Source organism: Orbicella franksi, chromosome 12, assembly GCF_964199315.1.
Source record: "Orbicella franksi chromosome 12, jaOrbFran1.1, whole genome shotgun sequence".
Classification (NCBI taxonomy): domain Eukaryota; kingdom Metazoa; phylum Cnidaria; class Anthozoa; order Scleractinia; family Merulinidae; genus Orbicella; species Orbicella franksi.
In genome coordinates, this window is record NC_138156.1 from 21,582,584 (window position 1) to 21,607,246 (window position 24,663).

The following is a 24,663-nucleotide window of genomic DNA, read 5'->3' on the forward strand; positions in this document are numbered from 1 at the left end:
AACGAACGAAGGAACGGGTAAGCGAAAAGACCTTCTGATGGACGGACAGACGGTGAGAAGAACAGAACAACTAATAAACGTAAGGACGATGGATTTTCTGACCGGCGAAAGAACGAACTAATCGTGCTACGAAATCAGTGGCTTTTATAAACACGATGCTACGATACAGCTAGAAAATTCTAAAGACAGTCTGTAGACGGAACTAAAAACATTTCCCTCCCCATCCCGGAAACAAACTTCTCTCCTGGAAAAGTTGAAATACGGAACCTAGTGGCCCATCGGGCCGACGCTTATCTTCGGTTTCCGTAGCATAGAGTGGCTAGGAATATTTCTACTCCCGGATAGATGAGATGCTTATTCAACGCCTTGCGATCCCTATTTATACACCTGGGTGAAAAGAGGCTCTGTGAGAGTAAAGTGTCTTGTTTAAGAACACATCGGAGTGACACCAGCCAGGGCTCGAACCTGGAGTCCAGCTCGCTAACCGTGAGGCCAGCGCGTCTTCCCTAGTCTAGGGTAAAAGTGGTTGTTTAAATTGACAATTGATATGGTTTTATTTTCTTCAGTGCACCTGCACCAGTTCACATTTCCTCCTTCCTGTCGCGACACTACCGCATTGAAACCACTAAGAACAAAGAAAACACAGTGGAGCTGGACATAGCCAGCAGTTTCTGCGAGACCATGGCGAAGGATTTGATCAGCATCTCCTGCGCGGAGGATTCTGAAGCAGTCCTTAATTCCCTTGATGGAAAGAACGTGGCGTTTTTGGATTTCCTGATCGAATGCGAGCTGAAGCAGTGCGTATCGCATTCTCTAGTCCAACAGTACGTCACGCAGATCTGGTTTGGCGATCTCAAGTGGGAACAGTGGAAGTTTATGCTGTTGTTCCTTGTGGCGTTAATCTTCCCGCCCCTCTGGGTGTACCTGTCGCTTCCATTCAAGAACAAGCACCGACAGATCCCCATCATCAAGTTCATCTGCCGACTCATCTCCCACCTTTACCTGATCCTTATCCTGTGTCTGACAGTTGTCGTGCCCTGGAATTACTCCGGCCACGTCCTGACACCTCACTGGTACGAGTATTTCCTCTACATCTGGATCCTAGGTATGCTGCTGTCGGAGATCAGCAGCGAACGCGAACGAAGCGGCTTGGGATGGTTCCCTACCATCGTGGTCTTCTTGGCTCTTTTTTCGGAGCTGCTGCGGATCATTGCCATTGGCTATCACGGCTCCGAGAGACTTAACATCGTGTTCGTGCGAAACCAATGTCTGGGCGTGGCGCTGACGTTGTGCGTTCTACAGCTCCTTCAGTTTTTGTCCATTCACCGATTGTTTGGTCCGTGGGGAGTGATCATCGGCCATCTTGTCGTAGACGTGCTTCGCTTTCTGCTGATCTTGACCATCTTCTTCACCAGTTTCGCCTTGCAGCTCACCGCAGTTTTTAAGCCTTTAGAGGTAGACGGGGAGAACTCGTACACAGCCACGACGACAACGCCAGATTTCGTACTCATCGTGGAATTGCTCTTCTTTGGCATCTTTGGTCTGACAAATCAAAAGGACTTCTCTTCCATCACAGATGCGCCAGAAAATACCCGGAACATGTCGAAGGTGGTGTTCGGTCTCTACAATGTCCTGTGTATCATCGTCCTCATCAACCTCCTCATTGCCATGATGAGCGACACGTACCAACGGCTCCAAGAACAGTCCGACGTCGAGTGGAAGTTCGGACGCGCACGGCTCATCAGAAACATGGAACGCGAGACCGCCAACCCGACGCCCATCAATCTCTTCTCGAAACTGGTTCGCATCTGCAAGAGGTTGTACAGGACTCGCTGTCGGTGTCGCACGCCAGAGAACGCAGTGGCAGGGAGTGAGCCGAATGGCTTAAGCGCTCCTCAGCGCCGTCGAAAGCTAAGGGACAAGTTCAGGCGGGAAGAATCCATGGGTGAAAGTTCTTACCAGGAATGGTGTCTCATCTATTCCGTGGTCGACTGGGAGACCATTGTTGATAAGTTCTTGGATTCCAGGGGAGAGCCGACCTTGAGAAAGAAAACCAAACTGGTGACGCGAAAAGAGCACAAGCGAACATTGCTACACGCCAGACCAGCTCAAATCGCTGGCGCAAGCAATCAAAATGTAAATTTTAGTGACATAGCGGACAGCACTGTTGTCAAAATGAACGTTGTCAGTTCCTTGAAGGTGTGATTTACCCGCCATGTTTGTGACGGTAAATGACGACAGCTTAAACCGCTTTTGTAAGGTCCCCAAGTCAATCAAATAGCCTGGCTAAAGCATTTGAAGTCTTTAAAAAGCCTTAGAATTCCATTTAGTTTTTTTCACACATTTTCTTGAACTCATTTTCTTGAAGATTTTGATGTTTCATGTAGATAACACGGGTTATCTGAACCTACACTCTCATAACCCTCCTGAGTTCATTTGTTATAGCATGGTTAAGAGAAGTTACAAGTAGATCAGTCTACACTAAGTTTACTAAAGAAAAGGTTTCATCAGACGTTCTCGTGTAACATAGAGGAAGCCGATCACTGAATTTTGGGTTGAGTCCTTTGCCTTCATAGTATCATAGTATTCCATTAATGTTGAGTAGTCCACTACTCACCCCCTGCGTCCATACCCGCTCTCCCTCCTTCCCCCAATCTCCCCCGTTTTGCGCCTGCGTAGCAGGCTAGTTAGTGGAAGATTTTCAATGCGCAGGCCGGGGATACGTTTATAAAAATATGATTCGTTTTCTAGTAGGCACGATGTTGAAAAATTTGAAGGGTTTCACGAATAGGCTTGTTTCAAGGGCCTGTGCCACGATGTCTTAAGTCATTTTTCTGATGTACAAAACTGCTTTCAAATTGAGGAAAATTCAGAATGATGGTTTTCTAAGGCAGAAAAACACCAAAGAAGTGATGATAAACTGAGGCCTTGTTCACACTAGCTTATTTGCTTTTAAGGACGCATACTTTCTGATGTATTTTTGCCAACCGATCGAAAACGCTCGTTGCTTTCATCGGAAACGCATACATTTGAAAACGCTGTCCAGAAGAGAGACTTCTGGAAGCGGAGCCTTATAGTATTGCTGTGAACAGCAAAAACGGAGGCTTTCTGAAATGTGTAAATTAAAGTTGTCGTAGCCTATCAGCGTATTTGGACGGTCTGTGTGGTAGTGCAGACGGGGAGCGTTTTCAGATAAAACGCGTTATCAAAAACGCATCGTGTTGAAAACGTATTAGTGTGAACGAGAGCTGAAAATAAACAAGGGTAGTTAAAAGATTATGAGCGACGAAATGTGCCGCACGGTGTAGCCCTGTAAAGTTTAGCCTACAAATAGAGACGGATTTCCGACTGTTGTTTCACACCACCGAAGCAAGCGAGAGTTACGTCCGCGTTAGCCCGGATGGCATCGCAATTATTAAAATATATAACTGCGCATATGCTTGGCTAATAGCTATTGGCTATAATTTTGGTAAATCACGTTACTAACATTTTTAAATCAGTATAGCAGGTAGCTTTAAATTTTGCAGGTGTTCAGTTAGTTGGGGCGCAGCGCAAAACACGGCGGAATGAAATAAAGGAGAGAGAGGCTTCGTGCGCAATTTCTGCGCTGCGCCCCCACTAACTGAACGCCTGGAAGAGGCTATAGAGCAAGCATTTCTATAGTTTACAGGCATTGTCAACAGCTTGGGGTGTGGAGAGAATTTCCTAAGTCGGTTTGGTAAACACGTGTCTCGGACTTCTGATTTGGAAACGAACTAGTTTCTCATCTTACGGCATCCTGCTTAGAAATGAATGGTGTGTTTCAAACCCCATTAAAACATGGATGTTTTAAGAGTGATTGTTATATTTCGAAGGAGCTCAGTCACGGCATTTTGAGTTATTTTGGCCATGTACAAAATTACCTTTAAATTGAGGGAAACCTGAAATAGTAGTTTACTAAGATAGAAAAACACCAGAGATAATAATAAGCCATAGAAGAACAGATGGTTAAGGATGGAAAAGATTAACACGGATTACAAACGACCAACTTGAAATTTAGGCTTAACTTTTCAAGATGAGCAAACCGTGAAGTAGCTCCTTTGGACCCGTAAAAAACTATGCATGGTATATTACATGTAAAAACCATAGAAAAGCATGGGTTTCCTACATTCACAGAGGTGTCTTGGTGTGTGTTTAAGTTTAATTCACTAAAACACTTCTATGAACCGATTAAAGTTATTCAAATGATTAGTGCACGATTCCAGGAAAGAATCCCGTTTATTTCATATATTCTTCAGTTAGTTAGACAGCATGAGCGTGTGAAATACAATACATCCAGTGATATTTTAGATGTAATCAGATAATTTTCAAGCTATAATTTTCGCAGGTGCGTCTCATATCTTCACACCCAACTCATCACTTACATGTATTGAAGTCTCGAGCGATTAATAAAATTAGTTTTAACGACTTTGGTTCAATCCGGGTAATGAGGAATTTTATGACACTTTAAAATCCCGCGGGGGCGGAGGGGGGCGGGGGGGGGGGGCTCGCATATAAAAAGAACGGAATGCTCATCGTAACTTTTAGGGGTTAAAGAAGCAGTCTTTTTGCCGAACACAGAACAATTTTTAATCATCTTGTTTCAGTTACTTGTTATTCCGTAGTGCGTCGACATGACATGCACCTCAACAAAAATTTTTTTCAAGAATTTGCGTTGCAGGCAAGAGCAAAATTGAAAAAGAGAAGAAAGCTTTGTTTATGGTGAACAGTTATAATAACACTAGGTTGACACTTGTTCTGTGAGTTTTATTACAATATCAATCTTTTTAAAGATTAACATTCAAATGTATTCTGGCCCAAAAGTTATCAGAAATTATCAAAAGGTATTCAAATTGTATGACATTTTAATAGTCTTTCCGCAGTTTTATTTTCCCAACCTGGTGTATATAATAGGACTACATGCTGTCCAATTTGGAAACAAGTGGATAAGAAAAATCAGAGGACTACCAAAATAGTCTCTTTTGCGGCCGTTGTTGAGGGTCGTTGCATGACGCAATGCTGTTAAGGTGGCTGAACACAGTTTTTGATATCTGTGTTTCATTCACCTTTTTCTCTAAAACCCTTGATCCCTCGGTCGTCAAAAATGGCAGCAAGCAAGTTAACAACACAAACGTTGGTTTTTTGATGGTTAACCTGACGTATGTGCCGTTGCCATGGCAACATGAATAAATATAAATAGACCTTCAAAATCGGATTTGTTTATTTGTAGAAAATCTAATCATTAGATTTTTTTATAATTTGCATGCAACAAGCTTGTAACGATAATAAAGTGTATTATCGTTTGTCTCACGATGTAGTCACTAGAGATGTAGATCGCGACGTTTCGACTGCTTACTGCTAGTCTTCTTCAGGCGATAAGGTCGACTGATTGCACGGTATCATTTATATCACAAAGGTCGGCTGTGATTGGTGCATTTCGATCCTCCTATTGTTCCATTGTTCCGGCGAGTAGCTGTTCCCTCAGTGGTCCGCTGTTGTACCGTTCTCCTGTTGTTGTGTTTCTTGATCGTGGGTATCCATGCTTCAGGAATTTCAATTCCACTATCCCTGTTGATGTTGTTAGGGTGAAGTCTTATGTGAATAGCTTCCTTGACCCTACGTGTGTACCAGTGAGGATCTCGATCAATAAACTTGACCTCATTCCAGATAGGATAGTGGCCGGTCTCGTGGGTGTGTTCAGAAACGGCGGAGGTCTGGGTACGGGCGAGTCGTAGATCCCTGTCGTGTTCTTTGATCCTCTCCTGCATAGATCTCCCTGTTTCCCCGATGTAGACTTTGCCGCACTCACAGGGAATCCTGTAGACAACACCATCTTGTTTAGCCGGGTTGACGTTGTCCTTTGGTCGCACTAAGTGTGACCGAAGTGTCGTGTCGGACTTAAAGACGGTGCGAATGCCTTGTTGTTCTAGGCAGCGGCGGAGAGACTCCGAAACTCCTTGGACATAAGGTAAAACGGCGGTGGATTTAAATTCCGCGACAGGCTCTCTTCTTGGGGTTGTTCGTGCCTTTGTGATCTTCTGTACAAAAGAGGAGGGATATCCATTAGAAACAAGTAAAGATGACAAATGTTTCTTCTCTCCAGCGATTACTGATGGTTTGGTGACGAGACGTTTAGCCCGGTCGTACCGACACTTCACAATACCGCGCTTTACTGACTGAGGGTGGTGTGAATCATACGCTAGGTACTGATCAGTATGTGCTGGTTTCCTGTAGACACTGGTGGTAAGGCGGCCATCAGGTTCTCTGTAAACTGATGTGTCGAGAAAGGCGATCTTGTTGTTGTTCTCGATCTCCATGGTGAAACGGATTGATGGTTGTTGACTGTTCAGGTGTTGCAGAAAGACGTCAACTCTATCCCGATCCAGGATGGTGAAAGTATCATCTACGTAGCGTTTCCAGATCTTAGGCTTGCAAGGTGCGGCCTCTATTGCTTGTTCTTGAAATATCTCCATGTAGAGATTAGCAATAACCGCGGATACAGGGCTCCCCATGGCTGTGCCGTCTCGTTGTTCGTAAATCGATCCGTTGTACTGGAAGTACGTAGATCTTAATACGAGATTCAAGAGGTCCGCGATTTGAACTGGTGTAAGCGTCGTGCGGTCAGCCAGGCCTGCGTCGTTCTCCATTTTTTGTAGCGCGGCTTGTACGGCGCCCTCGATCGGTACGTTGGTAAACAGTGACTCTACGTCGAAAGACACCATGATCTCGTGGTCCTGGATCTCTTCACTGGCGATGGTGGAGGCGAAGTCAGTTGAGTTCTTCACTGTGAAGTTCGAGTCACCTGCAAGAGGAGATAATACGTTAGCCAAGAAAGCAGACAGGTCGTATGCAAAGGTGTTGACACACGACACAATTGGCCTAAGCGGTGTGTCGGCCTTGTGGATCTTCGGCAAACCATAGATCCTTGGTGGTTGTTTGCGTCGGGGTCTGATCTAGACAGACAGACAGGTCGTATGCAAAGGTGTTGACACACGACACAATTGGCCTAAGCGGTGTGTCGGCCTTGTGGATCTTCGGCAAACCATAGATCAGACCCCGACGCAAACAACCACCAAGGATCTATGGTTTGCCGAAGATCCACAAGGCCGACACACCGCTTAGGCCAATTGTGTCGTGTGTCAACACCTTTGCATACGACCTGTCTGCTTTCTTGGCTAACGTATTATCTCCTCTTGCAGGTGACTCGAACTTCACAGTGAAGAACTCAACTGACTTCGCCTCCACCATCGCCAGTGAAGAGATCCAGGACCACGAGATCATGGTGTCTTTCGACGTAGAGTCACTGTTTACCAACGTACCGATCGAGGGCGCCGTACAAGCCGCGCTACAAAAAATGGAGAACGACGCAGGCCTGGCTGACCGCACGACGCTTACACCAGTTCAAATCGCGGACCTCTTGAATCTCGTATTAAGATCTACGTACTTCCAGTACAACGGATCGATTTACGAACAACGAGACGGCACAGCCATGGGGAGCCCTGTATCCGCGGTTATTGCTAATCTCTACATGGAGATATTTCAAGAACAAGCAATAGAGGCCGCACCTTGCAAGCCTAAGATCTGGAAACGCTACGTAGATGATACTTTCACCATCCTGGATCGGGATAGAGTTGACGTCTTTCTGCAACACCTGAACAGTCAACAACCATCAATCCGTTTCACCATGGAGATCGAGAACAACAACAAGATCGCCTTTCTCGACACATCAGTTTACAGAGAACCTGATGGCCGCCTTACCACCAGTGTCTACAGGAAACCAGCACATACTGATCAGTACCTAGCGTATGATTCACACCACCCTCAGTCAGTAAAGCGCGGTATTGTGAAGTGTCGGTACGACCGGGCTAAACGTCTCGTCACCAAACCATCAGTAATCGCTGGAGAGAAGAAACATTTGTCATCTTTACTTGTTTCTAATGGATATCCCTCCTCTTTTGTACAGAAGATCACAAAGGCACGAACAACCCCAAGAAGAGAGCCTGTCGCGGAATTTAAATCCACCGCCGTTTTACCTTATGTCCAAGGAGTTTCGGAGTCTCTCCGCCGCTGCCTAGAACAACAAGGCATTCGCACCGTCTTTAAGTCCGACACGACACTTCGGTCACACTTAGTGCGACCAAAGGACAACGTCAACCCGGCTAAACAAGATGGTGTTGTCTACAGGATTCCCTGTGAGTGCGGCAAAGTCTACATCGGGGAAACAGGGAGATCTATGCAGGAGAGGATCAAAGAACACGACAGGGATCTACGACTCGCCCGTACCCAGACCTCCGCCGTTTCTGAACACACCCACGAGACCGGCCACTATCCTATCTGGAATGAGGTCAAGTTTATTGATCGAGATCCTCACTGGTACACACGTAGGGTCAAGGAAGCTATTCACATAAGACTTCACCCTAACAACATCAACAGGGATAGTGGAATTGAAATTCCTGAAGCATGGATACCCACGATCAAGAAACACAACAACAGGAGAACGGTACAACAGCGGACCACTGAGGGAACAGCTACTCGCCGGAACAATGGAACAATAGGAGGATCGAAATGCACCAATCACAGCCGACCTTTGTGATATAAATGATACCGTGCAATCAGTCGACCTTATCGCCTGAAGAAGACTAGCAGTAAGCAGTCGAAACGTCGCGATCTACATCTCTAGTGACTACATCGTGAGACAAACGATAATACACTTTATTATTGCATCTACCACGATGAATAACAACAACCTTTTCCTCGACAAGCTTGTAACGATTCTTACAAGTTAACATCATTTTGCTAATAATTTAACAGAGAGATCTTTAATTATCCCATGTTGACGGTTCACTGGATTATCTAGAATTTCCTTTGTTAAAGTTCAATTATTTTCAGTGCTTCAGTTACTTGTTTCCTAAAGTATTTTCGTGCCAAGTTTCCTGAAATTCTAATGAGTAGTTCTCGAGAAATAGGCGTATTTCCGGAGTGCAATTTTTCATTCCATTGCACTCTTTTAACTTACTACGCATGCGCTGCATTTAATAAAGCTTTAAAGTCAATCGTTAAAGCGCAGTTAATGGAGCGTGACGCTATTTACGTACAGTCACTGCTTACTGTTGTTAAACGTAACGCAATAGAACTGTTACGCGTTAGAACATTATAGAAGTCTTTCTTGTCTAGTTTAAACAATATTCACAATAGCCTTTCACGTATACATGTTGCAACAACGTCCGGTTTAACTATATCATGCTTTTTGTATGGCTAGTCTTTTAAATTGCCCCATTCTTGTTTCGTTCAAGGCCGCATGGACTCTGTACGTTTCATGGTACACGATTTTATATTGGTTTAAACCTAGACATCAGTCTACCGATAAAAGAGGCTTAGCTTGGACTTTAGCATCATTCGCTCGTTATATCACTACTGTAACTTTTAGTTAGCCCTCGAAATTGTAACTCCCACCCTTCCCTCCCTTTGGAGGTTTATTGTCGTTGTTCATTAATATAAATAATAAACTGGGGTTCACCTCTCGTGCCACGCTATCGGTTAAGTCTTGCAGCGACTTCCCCAAGCTTCGTTTTCGCTAATTTAGTGGCGCTATTTAACGCTCTTTTATGCCTCTTCTTGTCCGATCCAGCACGTGCCGGCGGAGTCGGCTCATAGTGCTGGGGAGATAAGTAAGGCTTGAGAACTGTCTACACTCTAGCACGATGCTGACCGGAGGTCAGCTCGTAGTGCCGTTTAGAGTTACGCTACTAGGACGCGCAAGCTTTTGGCCTCGCCGACTTGTCCGATCCAGTGCAGAATTAACCGCTGGGGAGATAAGTTTGGCATTTGGTCATGCAATGGAAGTTCGTCTGTCACGCCGATTGCGGAGCGGTGTTCCCCCCTTTACGCCATAGAACGCGTGTTTATTGCTTGTGTTTGTCGGGATAATTAAAGCATTACTCCCTAGGAACTGCAACATTAACTGGGTTCTTTCGGTAACAAAGAAAAAGCTGAGAATTGCTGGGTTCTTTGCATCGTTACTTTTTCTAACATATCTTTGTAATAAAAGACTAAAGCCATCAATACACTGCGTTCAATTATAGAGAAAAATAGCACAGATAGTGCGGGTGTTGAGTAAATAAAATGATCGCTCTATTGACGGCATGTTTGTTTAGCTCAAGTAATCTGCGCGCGCTCGCGCTCGAAGAAAAACGATAGTGTTTTTCGATATTTTATGACGTCAACATAAGCACAAAAAGCAAAACTGACATTGAATTTTCTCGCGTTTCCTTCGGTGAAATTCCGTAGAATTTAGCAGACTGGTAGTAAATATTTTAAGTTAGTCGAAGCTCGTTTTTCAGGGAAATCTATACAACTTATTCCAAAATGGCCGTCGTTTTAGTATTCTTTTGTTTACTTGAAAATGAGCCCTTGTTGCCTCGTTTAAGGGAAAATATTCTTTTGAATTTCGAGTTTAAGAACGAGCCAACAAGGGCTAATTTGCAAGTAAACAAAAGAATACTTAAATGGCGGCCATTTTGGAATAAGGTGTGTGAGACCAGTTTTTTCACAGCGGTAAAAGACATAAATTTGCAAAAATCGAAAAAAATCTGCCGGTACAAACTCTACTTTTTTCGTGTTTAAAATTCGTATCCCACGGGTGCAGGATGCGATGTGTTGTGAAAAGTTTGGAAAATTTCACTAAAGGAAATTCAAGAAAATCACAAATGAAGCCAGAAAAAAAACAAAAACCACATTTGTTTGGGCATTTCTAATTCAAGAATAAAACCCAAAATTTTAACAGAGATGATAGACACTATTTTTGATAAACACTATTTTCAAAAATCATTGCTTATTACATGTAATAAGTTTGAGAGGACTAGGTGTAAAACCGAATGCAAAAACAGTATTCAAAACATAACACTTCGGCGCGTCAACGCCATAAATGATTGCCTTGTGGAGCCACCTTTATGCGATGATTTCCTGTCTCAACTGAACCAGGAATCAAAAAGGTGCTGTGCATGCCCTATTCAAACCAGCTTGCTTTGACATGAGCTACCTTTCCGATTACTGACACGTCTGACAGATCTGTGTTTAGCTGTCAAAGAGGAAAAGAGTATTAAACGTTTTTAACGCAGCTTTCCGTCGAAAAATACTGCATTTGGGACAAATACAGCCAGGAACCCATGAGCCACGGGCTCCTAATACAGCAAGTGTTTTGTTTTATATTTCAGTGTCCAAAATATCTTAGGGACTCTGACGAAACTGAACAAGACGTCATCATGAATTCAATATAAGCAATATAATTGGCATAATGTTCAAACTTATATTCAAATTCGGCATTTTATCCTCGATTTTCATTCTTTTAAGAGCAAAAAATACGACTTTCAATATAATTGTGTTTCTAGAAAAGCATCAAATAGTTCATAGTTTAGTTCTGTCCTTGTTCTCTGGTTTTAAGAGGGAAATTATAACAAAACTATTAAATTTAACAATAACTTCGTGGGTTAAAATAAACCAGCCTTATTTTAAATATTTTTTGCTAGAAGGAGAGCAGATGGTTTGGTATTCGCATAAATCATAGCAGGAAGGAAGGAAGGAGGGAAGTTTTTGTATCCCGCTTTTCGCCGTCAAGATTAAACCATCTCTTACACAAGGAAAATAATTACAGATCAATTTTACAGCGGAAACGTTTTGGAAAGGTTTAATAATGAATGAAGCTGAAGTTCTCTATCCGTCTTACATTGCTAACAGTGTGTTCAACGGCTTCTCAGCTTACGCTGCTATCATGTTGAACATTGTGACAGTCCACGCAATCAGAAGAACTTCGTCGCTTCCAGACCCTCTCAAAACACTGCTGCTGAGTCTTGCTGTTTCTGATCTTTGTGTTGGTTTTGTGGTGCAACCTTTTTTTATCACGCTCTTGGTCTTTCGGTTACAGCAAGACACGGAAAGCAATCCAGATTATAACAAAGAGCCGTTTCTTATCGTCACGGAGCTGTTTTTTCTCGCCTCGTTCTTTGGTGTTGTAGCCATAAGTGTGGACAGATTCTTGGCGATTCATCTCCATCTCAGATACCAGGAACTTGTGACTCACAAGCGAGTTGTTGCTGCAGTCGTTGCACTGTGGCTGTTAAGTGCATTTCTTTCATTAACTAATTTGTGGAAGTCTAAACATGATATTTGCGTTGTTATATTCGGTATTTGTGTCATTTGTACAACAGTAGTCTATTTAAGGATCTATTTTGCTGTGCGAAGCCACAGAATCCAAATTCTAGCCCAACTGGGATTACACCAAGATGTACATAATACCGAACTGGCAAATTTTCTCAAGTTGAGGAAATCAGCCATTAGTACATTCTACGTCTATGTCGTGTTCCTTCTCTGCTATTTGCCAGGGTATTGTGCGATGCTTTCCCATATCATAGTCTCTAAACCAAGTACTGCTATCAAGGCTTTGAGATTGTACTCGTGGACGCTGGTATTTCTCAATTCGTCTCTAAACCCTGTTGTGTACTGCTGGAAGATGAAGCACATTCGACATACCATCGTGGACATACTGCGGAATAAATTTACAAGGCACAACTACGGAACGCTTAAATTTAGCAAGCTTAAGTACGAAGTGAAACCAGTAAACGTTTTTTGGAGGTCACAACTGAGGACATTGGGATGAACAGCGATATAGTTAAAGCTAATTAAAAGAGCTACCAAAATTAAGTCCAAACAATTGTTTTTCGTGTCTTTAATGCAAGAAACCGTATGATAAAACCTTGTAAACTTGAAAACATTGTCTTTTTCCGCCATCAAAACTTTAACTTCCGTCTCATCTGCGTTCCGTTAAAACTTTTGCTTCTTTCTTATCTGGGTGCAACGTGATGTTATGTGTGTGCACCGTAGAGCACATTCACGTGGGTCCGTTTTGTTATTTTATTTCGTACATTTGCAATCCCTCGGCCGCAGACAGGATTGAATTTTGTACCGTATTTTCGTTTGTATCATCGTATTCCAAAAATAGTACTCGTTTACTTGCAGAAACTTTTCTTGCAACGTTCAGGAAAATACCACAACCCACTTATCTCAAAATGCAGTTATATTTTCGTTAGGTACGGAATTGATATCTTGTGCGTCTTTAAAGCTAGCCCACCCTTCTATCAATTTTAAGACGTGTTCAGTCGCTTTGTTTTGGCGTCGAGCGCTGTCATCAGACATACATATTTGGCTTAATTCAGTGAGAATTTAATCCTATTCAAGTGACTTTTCGTGCTGTATACTCTAGCCTATCAGCGGAGCTTTTTGCGTTTAAAACCTCTCCTCAACATCGAAATATCTATTCTTCTAATTATCCGAATGCTCATCTCTTTGTTGTTGGTTGGTTCTTTGTTTTTTTCAAGAATTTGCGTTGCAGGCAAGAGCAAAATTGAAAAAGAGAAGAAAGCTTTGTTTATGGTGAACAGTTATAATAACACTACGTTGACACTTGTTCTGTGAGTTTTATTACAATATCAATCTTTTTAAAGATTAACATTGAAATGTATTCTCGACCAAAAGTTATCAGAAATTATCAAAAGGTATTCAAATTGTATGACATTTTAATAGTCTTTCTGCAGTTTTATTTTCGAAAACTTGTGTATATAATAGGACTACATGCTGTCCAATTTGGAAACAATTGGATGAGAAAATCAGAGGACTACAAAAATAGTCTCTTTTGCGGCCGTTGTTGAGGGTCGTTGCATGAAGCAATGCTGTTAAGGTGGCTTCCTATGGTTTTGCGATCGCACGCGTGCTGAGGACGAAAGCTCAAGTAATCTGCGCGCGCTCGCGTTCGAAGAAAAACGACAGTGTTTTTCGATATTTTATGACGTCAACATAAGCACAAAAAGCAAAACTGACAGTGAATTTTCTCGCGTTTCCTTCGGTTAAATTCCGTAAAATTTGGCAGACTTGTAGTAAATATTTTACTTTAGTCGACGGAGCTCGCTTTTCAGGGAAATCTGTGAGACCATTTTTTTCACAACGGTAAAAGACATAAATTTGCAAAAATCGAAAATTCTGCTGATACAAACCCTACTTTTGTCGTGTTAAAAATTCTCATCCCCGAGGATGTAATGTACTGTGAAATTTTGGAAGATTTCACCGAAGGAAATTCAAGAAAGTCACAAATACAGCGATAAAAAAGTTAAAACCACATTTTTTGGGCATTAATAATTCAAGACTAAAACCCAACATTTTAACAGAGATGATAGTAAAACACTATTTAATCGTTGCTTATTACATGTAATAGGTTCGAGAGGATCAGGTGTAAAAACGAATGCAAAAACAGCATTCAAAACATAACACTTGGGTGCGTCAACGCCATAAATGATTACTTTATGGAGCCACCTTCATGCGATGATTTCCTGTCTCAACTGAACCAGGAATCAAAAAGGTGCTGTGCATGCTCTATTCAAACCAGCTTGCTTTGACATGAGCAACCTTTCTGATTACTGACACGTCTGACAGATCTGTGTTTAGCTGTCAAAGAGGAAAAGAGTATTAAACGTTTTTAACGCAGCTTTCCGTCGAAATATACTGCATTTGGGACAAATACAGCCAGGAACCCATGAGCCAAGGGCTCCTAATACAGCAAGTGTTTTGTTCCATATTTCAGTGTCCAAAATATCTTAGGGACTCTGACGAAACTGAACAAGACGTCATCATGAATTCAATATAAGCAATATTATTTGTCATCATGTTCAAACTTATATTCAAATTCGGCATTTTAACCTCGATTTTCATTCTTTTAACAGCAAAAAATACGACTTTCAATATAATTGTGTTTCTAGAAAAGCATAAAATAGTTAATAGTTTAGTTCTGTCCTTGTTCTCTGGTTTTAAGAGGGAAATTATAACAAAACTATTAAATTTAACAATAACTTCATGGGTTAAAATAAACCAGCCTTGTTTTAAATATTTTTTGCTAGAAGGAGAGCAGATGGTTTGGTATTCGCATAAATCATAGCAGGAAGGAAGGAAGGAGGGAAGTTTTTGTATCCCGCTTTTCGCCGTCAAGGTTAAACCATCTCTTACACAAGAAAAATAATTACAGATCAATTTTACAGCGGAAACGTTTTGGAAAGGTTTAATAATGAATGAAGCTGAAGTTCTCTATCCGTCTTACATTGCTAACAGTGTGTTCAACGGCTTCTCAGCTTACGCTGCTATCATGTTGAACATTGTGACAGTCCACGCAATCAGAAGAACTTCGTCGCTTCCAGACCCTCTCAAAACACTGCTGCTGAGTCTTGCTGTTTCTGATCTTTGTGTTGGTTTTGTGGTGCAACCTTTTTTTATCACGCTCTTGGTCTTTCGGTTACAGCAAGACACGGAAAGCAATCCAGATTATAACAAAGAGCCGTTTCTTATCGTCACGGAGCTGTTTTTTCTCGCCTCGTTCTTTGGTGTTGTAGCCATAAGTGTGGACAGATTCTTGGCGATTCATCTCCATCTCAGATACCAGGAACTTGTGACTCACAAGCGAGTTGTTGCTGCAGTCGTTGCACTGTGGCTGTTAAGTGCATTTCTTTCATTAACTAATTTGTGGAAGTCTAAACATGATATTTGCGTTGTTATATTCGGTATTTGTGTCATTTGTACAACAGTAGTCTATTTAAGGATCTATTTTGCTGTGCGAAGCCACAGAATCCAAATTCTAGCCCAACTGGGATTACACCAAGATGTACATAATACCGAACTAGCAAATTTTCTCAAGTTGAGGAAATCAGCCATTAGTACATTCTACGTCTATGTCGTGTTCCTTCTCTGCTATTTGCCAGGGTATTGTGCGATGCTTTCCCATATCATAGTCTCTAAACCAAGTACTGCTATCAAGGCTTTGAGATTGTACTCGTGGACGCTGATATTTCTCAATTCGTCTCTAAACCCTGTTGTGTACTGCTGGAAGATGAAGCACATTCGACATACCATCGTGGACATACTGCGGAATAAATTTACAAGGCACAAATAGGGAACGCTTAAATTTAGCAAGTAGCGATGCTTAAGTAGGAAGTGAAACCAGTAAATGTTTTTTGGAGGTCACAACTGAGGACATTGTGATGAACAGCGATATAGTTAAAGCTAATTAAAAGAGCTACCAAAATTAAGTCCAAACAATTGTTTTTCGTATCTTTAATGTAAGAAACCGTATAATAAAACTTGTAAACTTGAAAACATTGTCTTTTTCCGCCATCAAAACTTTAACTTCTGTCTCATCTGCGTTGCGTTAAGACTTTTGCTTCTTTCTTATCTTGGTGCAACGTGATGTTATGTGTGTGCACCATAGAGTACATTCACTTGGGTCCGTTTTGTTATTTTGTTTCGTACATTTGCAATCCCTCGGCCGCAGACAGGATTGAATTTTGTACCGTATTTTCGTTTGTATCATTGTATTCCAAAAATAGTACTCGTTTACTTGCAGAAACTTTTCTTGCAACGTTCAGGAAAATACCACAACACACTTATCTCAAAATGCAGTTAGATTTTCATTAGGTACGGAATTGATAACTTAATTGTACGTCTTTAAAGCTAGCCCACCCTTCTATCAATTTAAAGACGTGTTCACTCGCTTTGTTTTGGCGTCGATCGCTGTCATCAGACATACATATTTGGTTTAATTCAGTGAGAATTTAATCCTATTCAAGTGACTTTTCGTGCTGTATACTGTAGCCTATCAGCGGAGCTTTTTGAATTTAAAACCTCTCACTCAACACCGAAATATCTATTCTTCTAATTCTCCGAATGTTCTTCTCTTTGTTGTTGGTTCTAACACCTGTTTACGTCACTTATATATAATATATTGATATTTGATGACACGTTTATCGTGGCTTAGGGTTTTTCCAATATAGTTACATCATTTTCTCTATTTTTCAAACCATGAACACTTCCCTATCCAAAAATTGAGCTTATTTACTAGCTCACCCTGACTATCTCCAGTTATCGTATGCGGTCTTGAAGAGGAACTTTATTTAAAGGTGTTGATTTTAAGATAGACAGGTTGAATACACCTTCATATGTGGCGTGTTTAAGCTTAAGCAATGAATAGCCTGCTCACTGGCGTCTCCTATATTTTGCGTGAAACAAAGGAAATGGGAAACGTCGCACATAATCTCGAGCCCAAATCTCCCACGGTCAAGTGTCAAACAGAGTGAAATCTGGTCACGATTATATCAGAAATGACAAAAAAGAATTTAAATCACGAGCTTAATTCGATTGAAATGTAAGATTAAATATGGCGGCTGTCGTCAATACAGCATATGAACGCTTTACAAAGGTTATTGATTATTTGAAGTCCAATCTGTTAGCATTTAACACCGTCCTGTGGATAACTTTAAAAATTAGCTACCTCATTTTCAGATGGACATCAATTCTAGTCCCCAGGAGTCGCCTTTTACCTCTTAGCCGCTGGCGCATTGGCACTAGAAAATAGTGGCTCTGGGGACACGTGATTTGATTGGCTGGATTCTAGCTAATTCTTGGCTGGTTTCCTTCTCAAGTATATCAACTTGATAATCTAACAGCACCATACAGACATAAAGTAAGGCCTCTTCCACACTACGCCGGCCAGAGAAATTTGAAACGGAGGTGTCACTCTGAAAACGCATCAAATGTTTACCGTCCACACTACCCCGGATGACTTTAAAAACGCAGCAATCACCGGTCATTTTGGATTTGTGTTTGAGGATAACTCGGACAGAGAAATCACATGATTACCGCGATGTCATCGTTTTCGAAAAGCTCCGTTTTCAAAGTCCACACGAAAACGAAAAATCGGCGTTTTCAAACTCCTCCGGTTTAAAAAGCGTTTTTAGAAAAATTCCTTTTTCTTGACGGATTGGTGTGGACGGTAGGCCTTACCGTACAAATAAAAGCTGCGTTTTCAGATTTCTCCGATGTGGTGTGGACGCTGCCTAAGTTTAAAGGTGGCTTATGTAGAGAATATTCAATGAAGCCCTACAAAACGTAGCATATCAATGCCATTTCCAGCCAGAATATGTTTTAAACTTCCTAGATAAAAAAGTCTGTTAAAGTTGGCAGGTAAATGAACGGTTTCGTATAAGACATCAGTTAGTGCATATTTTCGGGAAGGACAACAAGCGCTGAATCAGTGAGAATCTTCGTCCAAGAATCTATCCAGAAAAATCATGTGTCTCTTGAACCACCTTTTACTTGTGCTTAGGCCCCGTCGGCTGGGAGGGACCGGCTTCTCTGGCACGAGAATCAGTCACATCTGTGTGAGGCTGTTACAGAAACGTGGCGTAGCTTTACGTTTAAATTCTGCACGTACTTTTAGAAATCGCCCGCTTGCTGACTTTATTTTATCAGTTATAGTAAACATCAAGAACCTAATGCAAAGTTCCAAGCGACAAATTGTATTTCCGGAGGGGTTGTATTTCATTTCGAATCAATCATGTTATCAAAAGGCGGAGGTCGGTTATTGTATGTCTGGTTTCCTCTTCCGATTCCGATGACATCACAAAATCGTGGCGTAATGAAACTTGACCACTAAACAGCTTTACTTTCAAAGATTCCTTTACTTCTTTGAGAACAATCAGTTCGAGTCTTTTCGAGTTTTTTATTATTATTATTATTTATTATCTTAGCTATTTTTTATTTCTATTTTACTTAAAGAACCAAGCAAATGCCGTGCCAAATTGGCATGCAAATTAAAATTTACATCCGCCATCTTAATCATAAGATAAGATAATTTTATTTAAGCACGATTATTGTCAAAGTTAAAGGTAATAAAGCAGCTGTCCATCTATGATAAAATCACTTTAAAAAAAAAGGTTTTGGCCCAGTGTAGTGCGTAAAATTAAAGGAGCTGTAGCTTTGGTAGAAATAAATTTAAAACTGAATGTAGTCGGAGAAATCTTGAAAAGGTTTGTCATCTGGTAAACCCCTGAGCTATAATATTGCTTATCGCATGATCGAACCCTCATCCGTTTAGTGGTTTACCTCAACCTACCTTTTAATCAGTTGGCTTCTTCCTAAGCCGAACGTTCGGCGTGGGAGAAACCAACTGCTGGCAGGACAACGTCAACCATGCCATATGGGGGTGTTACATTATAACCATGCTATATTGGGGAAAGTACAATTTTATTTACAAACTGAAAAATAAGCTAGCCAAACACTGACCAATTAACAGCACTGGGTGCCAATTAATATTCTCTGGGGTTAAAGGGTTAATGCTTGACTTAGTATATATGATTTTAAATGGTTTTTTATGCGTTAATATTGTAAGATATTTTTCATTTATCACCTAATGAACTTATCCATCATTAGCATTTACGATGATATCTTTTTCTTTCGCCAGCATTTATATATTTTATATATTTTTAGTTCCACTTACCCATGCTGCCGTTACGTGCTATTATTGGCTATTTTCTAGAAAGAGATCTGAGGAAATTTACCTCAAACGACTAAATGTTCGGCCGCACACAAGCTATAAACAACGTCACCTCAAGTTACATATGTAATCCCCTGGTTCATAAACTACTTGAAATTAAGATATGTCCAAGAAACATCAAAGCTGAGTTTCAGCGACACTTTCTGGCACTTGGATTGGAAGCAAATTTAACAAAACTACTCTCATTAAGCTAATAAAGATAGATTTGAAGGTTTCGACGAGATGTTCCCAGCTAAAATTCAATTCAGTTCCATTACGACTGCCTGAAAATCACATCTGCGATCACGAAACTATTCTGATACCTTAACTGACTACCTTAACTTAAAAAGATTTTAGGTAGTTTAGCATTATAGAAGTTTCCAAACTTATGTTATCAATTTTTATAGCGATTAGACAAAATGTGTGGCATCACTAAACACATTACTCGACATTTGTATTTATGATTATCCAACTAACCTCAGTTTTCGACTGATTTCCAATTTAATTACTCGTTTCGTGCAATTTTAACATTCCTTCCCTACCGAGTATAGCTGGATAACAATATGAGTAAAACAAAATTGAAAACGATACCATATAGAACATGCCATCTGTTTCTTGTTATAAATGCTCCTCACTAATTCACCAAAACTCGGGTTTCCTTAATTTCGATTAGCCAGGATATTTCGAAGCATGTCCATTATAGCGTGTCGAATGTGCCTCATCTTCCAACAGTAAATAACAGGGTTTAAAGATGAATTGACAAACACTAGTGTCCAAGCATATGGGTCAAACCCCTTCATGGCGATATTTGTTTCAGAGGCGATCATTCGGGCGATCATCATACAATACCCTGGCATGTAGCAGAGCATAAATACGAGATATACGTAGAAGGTACCAAGCACAGATTTCCTGACGGTCACGACATTGGTTGATATTTCCCCAGATATTTCCCCAGATATTTCCAGGGATATTTCATCATTCTGAGTAGCTACCAGTTCTTCATGTACCGATTGAATATGATGTCTGTGGCGTCGCACGGTTAAATAAATCCTGTAATAAATAACTGTTGTACAAATAAAACAAAGACCGAAGAGAAGGGCGACAACAACCGTTAAAGACTTGGTAATACTCGCTGGCGTCCATAACTTAATTGACGAAAAAAATGCGCTGAACACCCATATTGAGACTACCGCAACAACAACACGCTTGTACGTGACAAATTCTCGATATCTGAGGTGAAGATGGATAGCCAGAAATCTGTCTACACTCAAGGCTAAAACGTTGAAGAACGAAGCGCAGGAAAAGAGATTCATGATGGTGAAAAACGCGGTGTCCATTGTGTAACTAGGATTGCTTACTGTTGAAGCACTATTCTGTTGTATACGTTTTACGAGCCATGCGATGTAGAACGGTTGCACCACTAGACCAACTCCAACATCGGACACCGCAAGACTTAGAAGAAGTACTTTTAACAGACTTGGCAACGATGATGTTTTTCTCATCGCGTGAATTGTGATCATGTTCAACACGATAGCGGTGTAAGCTGTGATAGCGTTCAGAACACAGTTAGCAATGTAGGACGGATGGACAGCCCCAACTTCATTCATTGTATCTAAATTTTCCGCCTACAAGATAGTCACGTTCTAGTCGGTATGTAAAGCTGAATGAAACGTTGACTTCAACGATTAAATTGTATGATAACACACTGCGTTGAAGGCGGGTGGGTCATGGGGCGATGTCATATCATATTATAGGAAGTTTCGTAATTGTATATCCGTGTAATGGTACCGCATAATTTCAGCCTTTGACATCTTGAAGAATATAAAAGCAGAAACCGACACAACGTAGGATGATTTTTTTGAAGGTGTGCTATCTTGGCTCCATCTTTGCATTTACCGTTATTTCTTCAGTAATGAGATTGTTCGTAAGATCTATTTTAATGTCAGGAGCAAAAAAGGCTCGCTGAAGCATATTTCAGTTTAAATTCAACTTTAAAGTTTCTTCATAATTTAAAGTTAAGGCCTTTTTATGCAAAACCAGGTGATGCACTCTACAGTTTAATTAAGGTCATTTGAGTTGATATAGCTTAAATTTCTCTTCAGTAAATGGTTGATAAAAGGCATAAGGCTAGTATGCATAGAAATACATTGATTAAAATACTGGCCTTATTTATTCAACCTAACGGAGCAAAAGTATGATAACAGCAAAACTAGAAGAAATATCATCGAGAAATGCAAATGGGGCTAAATTGCGTACAAACCCATTAGGTGTTGGAAGAAAGATATCAACGAGGCTTTTATCTGTAAACCTCTAATAACGTCATCGGCACGCAATGCCATTTATTGGTCAATATTTGTCAGTTTGTAAGTTTTTAAAATTGTGCTTATTATTATGTTAGAGTCATTCCCACAAATTGCAGGTGGTTACTCCAAGAAATGAACAATATAAAGCAATTATAGCAAGTTCAAGGTTATATCTGCTTCATTTAAGCAATAGACCACAAGTTTTTATGGTTTATAGGCTGATAAACCACGCGGGATGTTGGAAGAACACGAGAAGAATTCGTAAATCACGAGCCGCAGGCTCGTGATTTACGAATTCTTCGAGTGTTCTTCCAACATCCCAAGCGGTTTATCATGCCTCTAAACCATAGAAACTTGTGGTCTATTGCTTTTATATAATAATTCAGAAGACACGCGAAATTTCGATGAGTTTACTGGCACAATAAACCATAGCTGATTGACCAATCAGAACGCGCGCACTCATTCGATTCTTACATAAAGGAAAATAAACACCTTTTTAAAAAATTTAAACCTTCATCTTTTTTCCATTGAAGACTATTTCTACCACTGAGAGCTATAACCCTTCCTTCTTATTTTGTGGTCGCATGGTTTATGGAATACTTCACCGATCTATCATACCTCGACATTTGATATTTGCGTCACGGAAACCCTAAAAGCCTATTATACTGACTTTAATCGTGTTTAAATAAAGGCTATCTTTTCTAAATTTTAATGTAAGTAGGCGTAATTCATTATAGCTGCCATGTTTGTTTTCACAAAGCAAAATATTTCACGTGAGACAAAATGCAAAATTGTCTGAACATTTCAATTGCTTAATTATAATATCTGACAAGTTTTTCCGGCCTAGCCATGCTATGTTTCAATTATATTTTCTACGTTTTAGGAAATGTTGGCGGTTTTTTTTTGAAAAATAAACGACTTGCACAGTATAGCAAGTAAAGATTTCAAGTAACTATTCGAGGATATTAAAAACTGGATCATTGAATAGCGCAATTCAAGAGTTTTCATTAGTTTATATAGTCAGCAATTAAACCATGTTCTACAGATATGGTAAACGTACGCGTGATTTTTGGGGGCGTTTGCATTCTTATTTTACTTACGTTTTCTATATTTTGTGGGCGTTTTGAATCAAACAATTATTCCAATTGCGTTTGTTGGATATCAAAACAATAGTCTCCATTTGGAGCGGAAATATGCTTGGATATTTGTCCGCGTACATAATCTGTTCCGAGAAGCGAACGGTCTTCCGAGAGAGAAGCTGGAGGAAAACAGTAAGCTTTGAGAAACAGATAGATGTAAAAGGACAAGTATCCGAGCATATTTTTTGCGCCAAATGTATGCTATTGCAATTGTGTTTACTTTTTTCTTCAAATGTTTTTCGCAACACGCGCGGTTTTGAAAATTGCCATTGGGGAATATCACTCGGATATTCCCCAGTGTCAGCTGGAGAATATTCAGTTACGTGACGCGTTTAGACCAATCGTGCGCGAACGAAAATATTTGCTGGATTATCTCGTTTCCAACGCACGTTCGTGGGATAATTGTTAAATGTAAGCAATACAGCGAAATCGATATTTCATAGTTTGACAGGGACAAGTCACTTTATGGAAAACCTCCTTCGATCTTTTCAATATTTGCTTCCTTGGCAGGCACATGGCTAATTAATCTAATTTACATTATGATATGAAGACCTTCAGGTATGGTGACACCAAAAACTTGAAAAAAATTCTGGTATCATAAACTACACCGCTTTTACCATTTTCTATAATTTTTTGACGTTTTTGCAGGGTTTATTCTTGAAAGTCGAATTTTCATTTTAAGTGTCTCACACTACCTAGATACACAGCTTCCGCTAATTCTTAACAGACCTAAATATCAGTGTGCCAGTGGCACGAAATTTTTGCGGCTTCTAAGTTTTGCGATTTTCGCACCTTTTTTCCACTATCTGCAAAAATATTCCCCCAAAACACTTTTCCTCAAAATTTTACTTCATTACTGGCGAGATTACACATACAAACATCACATGTAGAATCTTGTTGATGCAGTTTAATTACTAAAGTAAAGCGTCTCTTTAAATAAAACGATGAAATTGTCCACGGTACACTACAGGTGTAATTGCTAAAACGTTTACAGGAAAGGATCATTGAGTAGTTTAAACACAAAGGCGCACTATATAAGGAAGTATTCCCTGGGAAGACCAAGGCTCATTTGTCAGATACCGTTGACGTGCGCGGGTCAAATTCAAAATGGCGGGCGATTTGAATACACGAAATGTAAGCTGTGAGTGAATCAAAGTGTCTTTGCTGTCTCTACTTGTCTCTATTTCAAGGAATCATGTTTACAAAAGGATTGTAAACTGATACTGTTCCACTGGTCGCAATGTCTATGCGAATAATTGTTCTGCAGTTGAACCCGACTAATTCGAATTCGGTTATTTCGAATTCTCCGTTATTTCGAACTCAAAACCATTTGCCTTGGTTTTGCTCTTCAGTTATTAATATCGATTATTTCGAACTCCCACTATTTCGAACAATTTTTCTTTTCCCCTGCGAGTTGGAAATAGCGAGGTTCAACTCATTCTCGTCCCCAGAGCCCACGATCCTTCTGGCCTGCGGCAGGGATCGAGGGCTCCGGCCGGACACGATTTTCTGAGCATGCGCAGAGTATTCGTTTCGTATTCTCAGCCAATCAGATTTGCCATTTTTGACGGGAAGTCCGTGAATCGCGGACTTCCGGTGTTGGACCAGCCCAGAGCTCCCGGAAGGATCGTGGGCTCTGGGGACGAGAATGGGTTCAACTGTATTTGTAATGTCAAGTCTGATCCCAGTGGGTATTGTAGAATGCTGTCTTTTTATACCGCGCCTTCGTGTTTTAAGCCTGGACCACATTCGAAGGCTTTTACTAATAAAAATAATTTATTATATTTCTGAAGGCATAAATGGC

At 40.7% G+C, this 24,663-nt stretch overlaps 5 protein-coding genes across 8 annotated transcripts in view; 4 read left to right on the forward strand and 1 right to left on the reverse strand.

Annotated features, from left to right (window-relative positions):
* The window catches only part of LOC145464337 (uncharacterized), a 44,650-nt gene extending 40,176 nt beyond the window's left edge, over positions 1-4,474 (forward strand). For all 4 annotated transcript variants that reach the window (XM_081448184.1, XM_081448187.1, XM_081448185.1 and 1 more), the window contains one exon: positions 567-4,474. In XM_081448184.1, the coding sequence (XP_081304310.1) occupies positions 567-2,205 (1,639 nt within the window). In that variant the 3' untranslated portion in view covers positions 2,206-4,474. The remainder of the gene's footprint in view (positions 1-566) is intronic.
* Positions 2,216-11,291, forward strand: LOC145463645 (uncharacterized). Its single transcript, XM_081447399.1, has 2 exons — positions 2,216-2,227; positions 7,067-11,291. Exons 1-2 carry the CDS (start codon positions 2,216-2,218, stop codon positions 8,609-8,611), a joined length of 1,557 nt encoding a protein of 518 aa, XP_081303525.1. The 3' UTR covers positions 8,612-11,291.
* A 121-nt stretch (positions 11,292-11,412) lies between these two features.
* LOC145463006 (adenosine receptor A2b-like) lies at positions 11,413-18,618 on the forward strand. Its single transcript, XM_081446700.1, has 2 exons — positions 11,413-13,100; positions 16,522-18,618. The coding sequence occupies exon 1, from the start codon at positions 11,708-11,710 to the stop codon at positions 12,668-12,670; it is 963 nt and encodes a 320-aa protein (XP_081302826.1). The 5' UTR covers positions 11,413-11,707; the 3' UTR covers positions 12,671-13,100; positions 16,522-18,618.
* On the forward strand, positions 14,959-16,527 carry LOC145463008 (adenosine receptor A2b-like). The gene has a single exon (XM_081446702.1). It carries the CDS (start codon positions 15,122-15,124, stop codon positions 15,998-16,000), a length of 879 nt encoding a protein of 292 aa, XP_081302828.1. The 5' UTR covers positions 14,959-15,121; the 3' UTR covers positions 16,001-16,527.
* On the reverse strand, positions 18,610-22,228 carry LOC145463007 (histamine H2 receptor-like). Its single transcript, XM_081446701.1, has one exon. The coding sequence runs from the start codon at positions 21,022-21,024 to the stop codon at positions 20,077-20,079; it is 948 nt and encodes a 315-aa protein (XP_081302827.1). The 5' UTR covers positions 21,025-22,228; the 3' UTR covers positions 18,610-20,076.
* Between the last annotated feature and the right edge of the window lie 2,435 nt (positions 22,229-24,663).